The sequence below is a fragment of the Mus caroli genome, unplaced genomic scaffold (assembly GCF_978045245.1).
Source record: "Mus caroli unplaced genomic scaffold, Mus_caroli_1 scaffold_16, whole genome shotgun sequence".
Classification (NCBI taxonomy): Eukaryota; Metazoa; Chordata; class Mammalia; order Rodentia; family Muridae; genus Mus; species Mus caroli.
This window is the reverse complement of record NW_028227271.1, coordinates 71,679,776-71,693,363: the sequence shown is the minus strand read 5'-3', so window position 1 is coordinate 71,693,363 and position 13,588 is coordinate 71,679,776. Positions and strand designations below refer to the sequence as shown.

The 13,588-nt window shown below is 42.1% G+C and overlaps 1 protein-coding gene across 1 annotated transcript in view; it reads left to right on the top strand.

Annotated features, from left to right (window-relative positions):
* Positions 1-627: 627 nt before the first annotated feature.
* Positions 628-13,588, top strand: part of Sdc2 (syndecan 2) — a 208,099-nt gene continuing 195,138 nt past the window's right edge. Inside the window, exon 1 of the mRNA XM_085832013.1 lies at positions 628-1,157. Within this exon, the coding sequence (XP_085688139.1) occupies positions 1,098-1,157 (60 nt within the window). The 5' untranslated portion in view covers positions 628-1,097. The remainder of the gene's footprint in view (positions 1,158-13,588) is intronic.

Genomic DNA, 13,588 nt, shown 5'->3' with positions numbered 1-13,588 from the left:
AGGAGAATCTTAGCACGAACTTGTTACAATTATTTTTGTCTATTTTGAATTGCAATCTTCATTATCTGGAGACCTATGGATACTGTGAATACTTGAAGGGGATGTATAAACTTTCTCATTTTTCTCGACTCTCATATTTCTATTGACCTAATTTTCACAAGTCAGAAAAGGCTCAATATGCCCATCACACCTTCATTGAATTTTCTTTAGAAAATTACAGCGAAGAAAAGGAGAAGGAAAGGGAAAGAGACAGAAGGGTGGTGGGGAGAGGGGACGGTGTTGAGAAGGAGAAAGAAGGAGAGAGAAAATGAAAGAGCACTAAGGTTTGCAGAGGCAGGTTCTCAGGACAGCCACAGCGTGGAGCTGCTGGCTCCCACTGGCTCTGGGAGCTGCCAATCCCAGTGTAATCCCATAAGAATTTCTCCCTGGTTTTATCATGGAGTCCTGGCAAGCTCCTTTCCCCCAGTAGCTGGGAAGAACCCTGAGGGCCAGGCTAAGAAGGGAGGGAAGGTGGGGGCTGTAGAGGCGGAGGAGGAGCAGGACCAAGACCAGGACCAGGGAGAGGACACGGAGGGGGGTGGGGTGAGATCGAGGGGAGGACCCGGGAGGCGGCGGCGCGTAGAAGGAGGGGCGCTGCAGCCAAGTCACCAGCCTAGCTGTAGAGTGCTGTACTCCAGATACTCCTGGAGATCCAGCCCGGCAAATCGCGCGTCCCCGCCGCCCTTCGGCGTCCTAAACTTGAGCGGCAGCTTGGTTTCAATCCATCGACTGCTTGCTTCAAATCAGACAGCAACGCGACTCAGACACCGGAGTACGCGGAGTGAAAGCACAACGCCTCCCTGTAGGACCAGTCCAAGAAAACAGCCTCGCTAAGCAGCAACTCTGGGCTGGGAGTGCAGAAGCCTACAAATGAGAAGGCGCCGCTTTTCTGGGGCGCAGCGAGAACTCTAGAGCAGGCGCCAGAGAAGACTGTTAGAGCTCAGAATCGGAGCCCAAACCTCTCTCCTGGAGGCAGCTCAGCTTCTTTCTTTTCTAGGCCCTCTTAGGAGTGCGCTGGGCTTCCTTTTATGCGGGTATGAGCCACATCCCTGGGGAATATGCAGTGCGCTTGGATCCTGCTCACCTTGGGCTTGATGGATTGGGTGTCCGCAGAGAAGGTGAGTGGGCCCAGCCGGGGAAGTTCACTGTTAAGAGTGCCAAGGCAAATAGAAGAGCCAGCCAGTAATTGGGGGATTCCACCTGGGGGATCCGCCACCCATGAACGTGGGGCTGCCTAGGATCTACTGAAACAAATGAGCTTGCTTTTCAACCACTTGTCCTGCGCTCTTCCTTTTCTCTCTTGCACAATTGAGCTGCTACAGGGAGTTACCTAAGCCATGTCTTCAGGGGGTGGGAGCACAAGACTTGGAGGTTAGGGACCCCAAAGGTCCTTAAAGTCACTTCCAACTTTCTGCCTTGGGGGATTTTATGATGTAGTCTAGGAAGGACAGAGGGCTAAAAGTTGCAGGTTACTAGAGCACCACTGCGGGCCAGGAAAGGATCTGGTAAGCTCTGTGTACTGGACCAACCCCAGGGATGAGTTGGAAACTTTGGGGAGGATCTGCTCCTCTACACACCATCCCCCTACTCCAGGCTTTGAGCTCCACTGAAGGCAAGTTTAGGGAGATAGGGTCCATATTAAAGAAACCGAGCATATCAGGAGAGGAAGTTTCTAAAAGTGCATTTGTTTAATGTTCCCTCTGGCTGTGGCAAGACACCCACACTAAGTAGAGATGGTGGTCTATTCTGAGGCTCCTGGCCTCATGGAGCTTTCAGGATCAGGCCAGGGCGCTCTGGTTTCTGTGATCTTCCAGGAACCCTCCTTGTGGAGCGAAGCCCCTGGCTGTAGAAGAGAGATGGAATTTCTCAAGATTTAAAGATGAGGATGCTTGTGACATTGCTTAGGCCCTCAGATCCTCAGGCTGCTGCCGGGAACTGTAGATTTCTGTCCTGCCAACCTGATACTCCTGTGGATCCCATATTCCCCTGAAACTGTCTTCTTAGAGACTACTAGCATCCTTTCTCCTTGGGGGTGGTGGAAATTTGATTTCTGTTGAGAAATGTGTTTCTGGGGTTAGAGTTTGTTTCTCTGTGTTGCCCAGTGTATGCACTCTTAGGCTCATGACTAGTGTGGCAGCCCCTATCTAGGCCACTACAGTTCTATTTTGGCAGGTGGAAGTCAAAGCAGCTTCTATTGACATGCAGTCCCAGGGCTGCAGGCTCAATTAGGGAGTGCTCCTCTTTTCTTTACTCTTGTTTCTTATGCCATTCCTTTACCATGCAGTAAGTTGCCCAATTCGAATTAATGGAAAAGCTTTTAGCTGGGTTGGATAATCTCCCCCTTTTTGACCCTTAGACGATTGGTAAATCTTTTGGCATTTAGGAGAATAAGGACATTTGAAAGAAAATAAAACAACACAAAACAACAGCAACCATTGCATTACGTAGCTGTGCAAAACTGGGCAAAGGGACAACTCAACTACATTATTGTCCAGAGAGGGTCTTATAAACTGAGCAAAGTTGGGGACCTTTTCTTTGCAGAACCTGGTTCAGAGATTTGCTAGGAGAAAAGCTCTTGGGGGCTTCTGTATGGGTTTGAAAGCTTCTTAAGACCTGGTGGAGTTTGCTGTTGTTTGTTTTCCCTTAAATGTGCTTGTCTCTACTCCCTGCCTTATTTTCCCTGAAATCTCTTATATTTGGGCCTCTACCGTTTTCTCAGTTCAAAACAGAATTGAATGTTTTTCAAAAGAGCAGATTTATTGGAAAGATTCTGTTTTGAGCCCTTGAACTATCATTCAAAGGGTGATTTAATATTTTTAAAATACATACAACCTTTGTAGGGCAAAGTCTTTCTCAGTAAAAGCTATTTCAAAACCCAAACCAGCTAATTGTCCATTAACATTGCTTTCCTGTCTTTATTTGCTTCACCTAAAGTGGTATAAATATACGCAGACTTGAAAGGCATAACTTTTTTTTAAAAGTTAGCTATTACAGAATATTATTTCCAGCACTTTGTATATCAATTTGGAAACTGCTGTAGTGTCCTAGAATTTAAAAGTAGTCATTGTCTGAGCTCTGACTCCTTTTGGCAAGAATGGAGAAATATCTGTAGCTAGTAAATTTTTTAGTTTTATACTTAGCTCAGAGTGAGAAAAACTTCTCAGACACTAAGATTCAAAACTGATTGGGCCAAAGAACTAGGGGTCTTCTTGAGGACACTGAGACAGCAGGACAGCCTGTTCCTAGGGACCCATTCATGCTTTCCACTGGCAGCTGAAGACTTTCACTGCTGGAAGAATGGTGAAGGGAAAGGGACAGCAGTGATGTGTTACTAGGTTTTTGTCAATTTTTTACATGACTGTTTATGTTAGACATAATACAGTACAGACTGCTGTAACATATAATTTGAACTGGAAATATGTTTAAGGAAAGGAAGCCTTTTGAACTGGTGGAATTTTACAAACATGCTTAGATGTCTGTAAATTTAAAAAAAATTGTTAAGTCACTTGGAGCTATGCATTACCTCAAAAGGCACTGTGAAAGCCAGGCTCTGGAAAGTTTGCACTAGAAAGGAAATTAAAGCTGAAATACTGTAGCCCTTAGCAGTCTTTCTTTAAATGTATTTTTGTCAGTTCTAATGGGACAAATTACTTATGCTCGGACAGAAACAAAAGCTCTTTATGTTTCAGTTCAATATTAGCAGTAGAGAGTTGTCATTTAAGAAGGAAAGCTCAGAAGATGGGTGTTCAAGAAGGAATTTGAGTATGCCTTTCAACTCTTTCTTGTGGGAACTGGAATGCCTTTTTCATTTCATTAAAAATGTTAATAAATAAGTAGTACATTTACATATTTATGATATTTTGATTCATGTATGCATTGTATAACATTCCAATCTAAGCATTATACTTTATTTTGTTGTCAGCCTAAGAGTGGACTGTGTAATGTGGTCAACTGAAGGGCAACTAGGATAATCATAAGTTGTGAAAGAATTTTAAAATGTCAGCTAGGTTTTTTTCCAAAAGGAAATCTCATTTCCAAGCCTTCAGAACACCCCAGACCTGATCATAGGTCGTTTGGAATCTTCTAGGGACTGTCTATTCTCAGGCTGACCTGGCTAATCAGAGCCCAGTCAACTCTGTCATCAAGGTTTACAAGGAGTCTAGTCAAGCTATTGTGCTATTGGTGTGCCTGCTGGTTGTGATCCAAAAGGCCCAGTGAGCAGAAGCTGTCCTTCTTCCTTTGCCAGAAAACCAAATTACAAGATCTCGCCCATCATTCTTTCCTTCCCAAGGCAGAAAGAAGGCTTGCCATCTTTCATACCTAGGACAAAAATACATTCCAGCATCTCAAAGTCATTTCATTCTTTTTTTTTTAATATTTTTTATTACATATTTTCCTCAATTACATTTCCAATGCTATCCCAAAAGTCCCCCATAGCGCCCCCCACTTCCCTACGCACCCATTCCCATTCTTTTGGCCCTGGCATTCCCCTATATTGGGGCATATAAAGTTTGCAAGTCCAATGGGCCTCTCTTTCCAGTGATGGCTGAATAGGCCATCTTTCGATACATATGCAGCTAGAGACAAGAGCTCCGGGGTACTGGTTAGTTCATAATGTTGTTCCAACTATAGGGTTGCAGATCCCTTAACTCCTTGGGTACTTTCTCTAGCTTCTCCATTGGGAGCCCTGTGATACATCCAATAGCTGACTGTGAGCATCCACTCCTGTGTTTGCTAGGCCCCGGCATCATCTCACAAGAGACAGCTATCTTTGGGTCCTTTCAGCAAAATCTTGCTAGTGTATGCAATGGTGTCCGCGTTTAGAAGCTGATTATGGGATGGATCCCTGGATACGGCAGTCTCTAGATGGTCCATCCTTTCATCACAGCTCCAAGCTTTGTCTCTGTAACTCCTTCCATGGGTGTTTTGTTCCCAATTCTAAGAAGGGGCACAGTGTCCACATTTTGGTCTTCATTCTTCTTGAGTTTCATGCGTTTAGCAAATTGTATCTTATATCTTGGATATCCTAAGTTTTGGGCTAATATCCACTTATCAGTGAATACATATTGTGTGAGTTCCTTTGTGATTGTGTTACCTCACTCAAGATGATGCCCTCCAGGTCCATCCATTTGGCTAGGAATTTCATAAATTCATTCTTTTTAATAGCTGAGTAGTACTCCATTGTGTAGATGTACCATAATTTCCGTATCCATTCTTCTGTTGAGGGACATCTGGGTTCTTTCCAGCTTCTGGCTATTATAAATAGGGCTGCTATGAACATAGTGGAGCATGTGTCCTTCTTACCGGTTGGGACATCTTCTGGATATATGCCCAGGAGAGGTATTGCTGGATCCTCCGGTAGTACTATGTCCAATTTTCTGAGGAACCGCCATAGAGAACATCGGCACAACAATCAAGGAAAATGGAAGAAAGACAGCATTTTCAACAAATGGTGCTGGCATTTCATTCTTTCATGGAGTAGGAGCCAATAAAAAGTCTCAGAAGAAAGCCCACATCATGAAGAAGAGCTTTGACTGAAAACAAGGCCATCATGTTTTAACTTTTTAGGTTGCCATAGAGTTTTATTTCTAGCCTCATTGACTGGCATTTTGAAGAAATCCTTGGTTCACTCATTTATCATGGTTTCCATCTATACCCTGCCTTTAAACTCACCAGGGTATTGACCCCTCCTTTTACTCAGCAGGTGGGTTTCCTGCTAGGTGCTGGGATTAAGCAGTGAGCAAGCCTGGAAATCCTCTGCATCTTCTCAGTAGCTGTATAGTCACCATCCTTGGCCTGGTGCTGATCTGCTCTGTGGTTTGCCCTTTATCACTCTGAGATGTTGGCCGTGGTCCAGAAACTACCTTGTATACTGGTCATGGTTTGGAATCTGCATTCATTGACCAGATTTTTAAGCTGTCCCATGCTAACACTGCTTCCTGGTTACTCCTTCTTGGTCACTGTTCTGATCCTTCCTTAGACATAGCCGAACTAAAGCATTCCTCCTTTAATATTGTGTTCATTAGACCTCCTTTAATATTCTGTTCATTCCTCCTTTAATATTCTGTTCAATAGCTTTTCATGATTTTTCCAGCCAAACTTCTTTTATTTTCCTCTAAGTAACTAGACAGACTGACAAGGTCATGTCAAATCTTAAAAGTTTATCTCCAATTTTTGCAAGCAGAGCCTCAGTGTGTGTGGCTGGATAATTTGTATCTTTTACAAAGCATCCCTGATGGTTATAATGATTCAGCTTCCCCTGGAATCACAGGTTACTCCTTAATTATGGACTATCCTGTATCCCATCCAGACCTCTCAGCTGTGACTGGGTTAGAGCAAAGCTAGTTTCCCTTGGGAAGCCAACAGGCCTGGATTTCTGTGACAGTGCTTGCCACTCGTCTATTATGGCAGAACTCACACAATGTACAAAGTCCTAGCCACTTAAAAATGCATTTCTGTAAGTGAATTGGGCCCCCAAAATGATTTTATGCCATGAATTTTGATTATGTGGAGGGTGCAGTTAGGGCATCTATGAATGGCAGAAGACATGACATAATGTTCCTCCTTTCACTATGAAATACAGATAAGTGTTCTTTACGATCTCTTACCCTCCTGTGTCTCTTCCATAGAGACTGACACCATGTGAGGGAAGGGGTGGTGTCTATAACTCTGCTCTACAAAGGACAGAACTCAGTAGGAGCCAAGACCTGGTAAAGCATTATTAATTCTGAGACTTTTAGCTATGGTGCTGGAGGGCTTGGCAGACATGAATTAATGGGTACTTTTCCTCAACTCACTTTTTCTGGGCTCACTGATGGTAGGTAGTATGCTTGGGGTTCTCTGAATCCACCACCTCTAAGCGGCCTGGGCTAGGTTGTAGGATGGCGCCCTTGTAAAGCCAGTACAGGGGAATGCCAGGACCAGGAAGAGTGCTTGGGTTAGTTGGGGAGCAGGGCAGGAAGAGTGCATAGGGGACTTTTGGAGAGGACATTAGGAAAGGGTGTAGCATTTAAAATGTAAATGTAGAAAATATCTAATAAAAAATCAAAAAAAAAAAAAAGAAAGAAAGAAGGAAGGAAGGAAGAAAGAGAAAGAAAGAAAAAGAAATACATTGTTGTAAAGCCACACATTAAAACTGTTCAGCCACTAAAATTCAAATTTCCAAGCAAAGATCAGGGATAATTCAATATATTTAGACAAGGACAAATGGAAATAGCAAGATGCAAAACTCAATTTATGATCTGAACTTTGTGGAAAATATACATACAGAAAAAACTGCCTGGAAGATTGTTTATCAAAATGTGTCAGTCATTGCCTCAGGTTGATGAGTTAATTTTGTTCTTCTTCCTATTTTCTTTTTTTTTTTTTTTTTTTTTTTTTTTTTTTTTAATATTTTTATTACATAATTTCCTCAATTACATTTCCAATACTATCCCAAAAGTCCCCCATAGCGCCCCCCACTTCCCTACCCACCCATTCCCATTCTTTTGGCCCTGGCATTCCCCTATATTGGGGCATATAAAGTTTGCAAGTCCAATGGGCCTCTCTTTCCATTGATGGCCGACTAGGCCATCTTTCGATACATATGCAGCTAGAGACAAGAGCTCCAGGGTTCCGGTTAGTACATCATGTTGTTCCAACAATAGGGTTGCAGATCCCTTTAGCTCCTTGGGTACTTTCTCTAGCTTCTCCATTGGGAGCCCTGTGATACATCCAATAGCTGACTGTGAACATCCACTCCTGTGTTTGCTAGGCCCCGGCATCGTCTCACAAGAGACAGCTATATTTGGGTCCTTTCAGCACGATCTTGCTAGTGTATGCAATGGTGTCAGCGTTTAGAAGCTGATTATGGGACGGATCCCTGGATACAGCAGTCTCTAAATGGACCATCCTTTCATCACAGCTACGAACTTTGTCTCTGTAGCTCCTTCCCTGGGTGTTTTGTTCCCAATTCTAAGAAGGTGCACAGTGTCCACACTTTGGTCTTCATTCTTCTTGAGTTTCATGCGTTTAGCAAATTGTATCTTATATCTTGGGTATCCTAAGTTTTGGGCTAATATCCACTTATCAATGAATACATATTGTGTGAGTTCTTTTGTGATTGTGTTACTTCACTCAAGATGATGCCCTCCAGGTCCATCCATTTGGCTAGGAATTTCATAAATTCATTCTTTTTAATAGCTGAGTAGTACTCCATTGTGTAAATGTACCATAATTTCTGTATCCATTCCTCTGTTGAGGGACATCTGGGTTCTTTCCAGCTTCTGGCTATTATAAATAGGGCTGCTATGAACATAGTGGAGCATGTGTCCTTCTTACCGGTTGGGACATCTTCTGGATATATGCCCAGGAGAGGTATTGCTGGATCCTCCGGTAGTACTATGTCCAATTTTCTGAGGAACCGCCAGACTGATTTCCAGAGTGGTTGTACAAGCTTGCAATCCCACCAACAATGGAGGAGTGTTCCTCTTTCTCCACATCCTCGCCAGCATCTGCTGTCACCTGAGTTTTTGATCTTAGCCATTCTGACTGGTGTGAGGTGGAATCTCAGGGTTGTTTTGATTTGCATTTCCCTGATGATTAAGGATGTTGAACATTTTTTCAGGTGCTTCTCTGCCATTCGGTATTCCTCAGGTGAGAATTCTTTGTTCAGTTCTGAGCCCCATTTTTTAATGGGGTTATTTGACTTTCTGGAGTCCACCTTCTTGAGTTCTTTATATATATTGGATATTAGTCCCTTATCTGATTTAGGATAGGTGAAGATCCTTTCCCAATCTGTTGGTGGTTTTTTTGTCTTATTGATGGTGTCTTTAGCCTTGCAGAAGCTTTGTAGTTTCATGAGGTCCCACTTGTCAATTCTCGATCTTACAGCACAAGCCATTACTGTTCTATTCAGGAATTTTTCCCCTGTGCCCATATCTTCAAGGCTTTTCCCCACTTTCTCCTCTATAAGTTTCAGTGTCTCTGGTTTTATGTGAAGTTCCTTGATCCACTTAGACTTGACCTTAGTACAAGGAGATAGGAATGGATCGATTCGCATTCTTCTACATGTTAACAACCAGTTGTGCCAGCACCATTTGTTGAAAATGCTGTCTTTCTTCCACTGGATGTTTTTAGCTCCCTTGTCGAAGATCAAGTGACCATAGGTGTGTGGGTTCATTTCTGGGTCTTCAATTCTATTCCATTGGTCTATTTGTCTGTCACTATACCAGTACCATGTAGTTTTTATCACAATTGCTCTGTAGTAGAGCTTTAGGTCCGGCATGGTGATTCCACCAGAGGTTCTTTTATCCTTGAGAAGAGTTTTTGCTATCCTAGGTTTTTTGTTATTCCAGATGAATTTGCAGATTGCACTTTCTAATTCGTTGAAGAATTGATTTGGAATTTTGATGGGGATTGCATTGAATCTGTAGATTGCTTTTGGCAAGATAGCCATTTTTACAATGTTGATCCTGCCAATCCATGAGCATGGGAGATCTTTCCATCTTCTGAGATCTTCTATAATTTCTTTCTTCAGAGACTTGAAGTTTTTATTATACAGATCTTTCACTTCCTTAGTTAGAGTCACGCCAAGATATTTTATATTATTTGTGACTATTGAGAAGGGTGTTGTTTCCCTAATTTCTTTCTCAGCCTGTTTATTCTTTGTGTAGAGAAAGGCCATTGATTTGTTTGAGTTAATTTTATATCCAGCTACTTCACCGAAGCTGTTTATCAGGCTTAGGAGTTCTCTGGTGGAATTTTTAGGGTCACTTATATATACTATCATATCATCTGCAAAAAGTGATATTTTGACTTCCTCTTTTCCAATTTGTATCCCTTTGATCTCCTTTTGTTGTCGAATTGCTCTGGCTAGGACTTCAAGTACAATGTTGAATAGGTATGGAGAAAGTGGACAGCCTTGTCTAGTCCCTGATTTTAGAGGGATTGCTTCAAGCTTCTCACCATTTACTTTGATGTTGGCTACTGGTTTGCTGTAGATTGCTTTTATCATGTTTAGGTATGGGCCTTGAATTCCTGATCTTTCCAAGACTTTTATCATGAATGGGTGTTGGATCTTGTCAAATGCTTTTTCCGCATCTAAGGAGATGACCATGTGGTTTTTATCTTTGAGTTTGTTTATATACTGGATTACGTTGATGGATTTCCGTATATTGAACCATCCCTGCATCCCTGGGATGAAACCTACTTGGTCAGGATGGATGATTGTTTTGATGTGTTCTTGGATTCGGTTAGCAAGAACTTTATTGAGGATTTTTGCATCAATATTCATAAGGGATATTGGTCTGAAGTTTTCTATCTTTGTTGGGTCTTTTTGTGGTTTAGGTATCAGAGTAATTGTGGCTTCATAGAATGAGTTGGGTAGAGTACCTTCTGTTTCTATTTTGTGGAATAGTTTGTGAAGAACTGGGATTAGATCTTCTTTGAAGGTCTGATAGAACTCTGCACTAAACCCATCTGGTCCTGGGCTTTTTTTAGTTGGGAGACTATTAATGACTGCTTCTATTTCTTTGGGGGATATAGGGCTGTTTAGATCATTAACCTGATCTTGATTCAACTTTGGTACCTGGTATCTGTCTAGGAACTTGTCCATTTCATCCAGGTTCTCCAGTTTTGTTGAGTATAGCCTTTGGTAGAAGGATCTGATGGTGTTTTGGATGTCTTCAGGATCTGTTGTTATGTCTCCTTTTTCATTTCTGATTTTGTTAATAAGGATGCTTTCCCTGTGCCCTCTAGTGAGTCTGGCTAAGGGTTTATCTATCTTGTTGATTTTCTCAAAGAACCAGCTCCTTGATTGGTTGATTCTTTGAATAGTTTTTCTTGTTTCTACTTGGTTGATTTCACCCCTGAGTTTGATTATTTCCTGCCGTCTACTCCTCTTGGGTGAATTTGCTTCCTTTTGTTCTAGTGCTTTTAGGTGTGTTGTCAAGCTGCTAATGTGTGCTCTCTCTAGTTTCCTTTTGGAGGCACTCAGAGCTATGAGTTTTCCTCTTAAAAATGCTTTCATTGCGTCCCATAAGTTTGGGTATGTTGTGGCTTCATTTTCATTGAACTCTAAAAAGTCCTTAATTTCTTTCTTTATTCCTTCCTTGACCAAGGTATCATTGAGAAGAGTGTTGTTCAGTTTCCACGTGAAGGTTGGCTTTCTATTATTTATTTTGTTATTGAAGATCAGCCTTAGTCCATGGTGATCTGATAGGATGCATGGGACAATTTCAATATTTTTATATCTGTTGAGGCCTGCTTTGTGACCAATTATGTGGTCAATTTTGGAGAAGGTACCATGAGGTGCTGAGAAGAAGGTATATCCTTTTGTTTTAGGATAGAATGTTCTGTAGATATCTGCCAGATCCATTTGATTCATAATTTCTCTTAGTTTCACTGTGTCCCTGTTTAGTTTCTGTTTCCATGATCTGTCCATTGGTGAAAGTGGTGTGTTGAAGTCTCCCACTATTATTGTATGAGGTGCAATGTGTGCTTTGAGATTTACTAAAGTTTCTTTAATGAATGTGGCTGCCTTTGTATTTGGAGCATAGATATTCAGGATTGATAGTTCCTCTTGGAGGATTTTACCTTTGATGAGTATGAAGTGTCCCTCCCTGTCTTTTTTAATGACTTTGGGTTGGAAGTCAATCTTATCAGATATTAGAATGGCTACTCCAGCTTGTTTCTTCATGCCATTTGCTTGGAGAATTGTTTTCCAGCCTTTCATTCTGAGGTAGTGTCTATCCTTTTCTCTGAGATGAGTTTCCTGTAAGCAGCAAAATGTTGGGTCTTGTTTGTGTAGCCAGTTTGTTAGTCTATGTCTTTTTATCGGGGAGTTGAGTCCATTGATATTAAGAGATATTAAGGAAAAGAAATTGGTGTTTCCTGTTATTTTTGATGTTAAAGTTGGCATTTTGTTCTTGTGGCTGTCTTCTTTTAGGTTTGTTGAGGGATTACCTTCTTGTTGTTTCTAGGGCGTGGTTCCTGTCCTTGTATTGGTTTTTTTCTGTTATTATCCTTTGAAGGGCTGGATTCGTGGAGAGATAATGTGTGAATTTGGTTTTGTCGTGGAATACTTTGGTTTCTCCATCTATGTTAATTGAGAGTTTGGCTGGGTATAGTAGCCTGGGCTGGAATTTGTGTTCTTTTAGTGTCTGTATAACATCTGTCCAGGATCTTCTGGCTTTCATAGTCTCTGGTGAAAAATCTGGTGTAATTCTGATAGGCTTGCCTTTATATGTTACTTGGCCTTTTTCTCTTACTGCTTTTAGTATTCTATCTTTATTTAGAGCATTTGTTGCTCTGATTATTATGTGTCGGGAGGTATTTCTTTTCTGATCCAGTCTATTTGGAGTTCTGTAGGCTTCTTGTATGTTCATGGGCATCTCTTTCTTTAGATTTGGGAAGTTTTCTTCTATAATTTTGTTGAAGATGTTTGCTGGTCCTTTGAGTTGAAAATCTTCATTCTCATCCACTCCTATTATCCGTAGGTTTGGTCTTCTCATTATGTCCTGTATTTCTTGGATGTTTTGAGTTAGGATCTTTTTGCATTTTCCATTTTCCTTGATTGTTGTGCCGATGTTCTCTATGGAATCTTCTGCACCTGAGATTCTCTCTTCCATCTCTTGTATTCTGTTGCTGATGCTTGCATCTATGGTTCCAGATTTCTTTCCTAGGGTTTCTATCTCCAGTGTTGCCTCATTTTGGGTTTTCTTTATTGTGTCTACTTCCCTTTTTAGGTCTAGTATGGTTTTGTTCATTTCCATCATCTGTTTGGATGTGTTTTCCTGTTTTTCTGTAAGGACTTCTACCTGTTTGATTATGTTATCATGTTTTTCTTTAAGGATTTGTAACTCTTTAGCAGTGTTCTCCTGCAATTCTTTAAGGGATTTTTGTGCTTCCTCTTTATTGTCTTCTTCCTTTTTAGCAGTGTTCTCCTGCATTTCTTTAAGTGTGTTATTAACGTCCTTCTTGAAGTCCTCTATCATCATCAGGAGATATGCTTTTAAATCCGTGTCTAGCTTTTCCGGTGTGTTGGGGTGCCCTGGACTGGGTGAAGTGGGGGTGCTGGGTTCTGATGATGGTGAGTGGTCTTGGTTTCTGTTAGTAAGATTATTACGTTTACCTTTCGCCATCTGGTAATCTCTGGGGTTAGTTGTTATCGTTGTCACTATTTAAAGATTGGAGCAGAAGCTGTGTTCCACTCACCAGCAGTCCCAAAATCCTGCGGCGGGGGTCGTGGGTAGCTGGGGGGTGTCAGGCAACCCTGCGCTCCCGCTACCCTGGCGCTGATCCGGCCGGGTGAGGCCTGTGGCCCTACTCAGGCTGGTTTCTGCTTCCCTAACTAATGCAGTCTCAGGTCCCGCGCAATTGGATTGGAGCAGAAGCTGTGCTCCCCTCACCAGAAGTCTTAAGATCCTGTGGCGGGTGTTGTGGGCAGTTGGCGAGTGTCAGCAGACCCTGCGCCCCAGCTGCTCAGGTGCTTTTCTGACCGGAAGAGGCTTGTGGCCCTGTGTGGGCCGGATTTCTCTCTCCCCAACCAGAGCAGTCTCAGGTCCTGCGT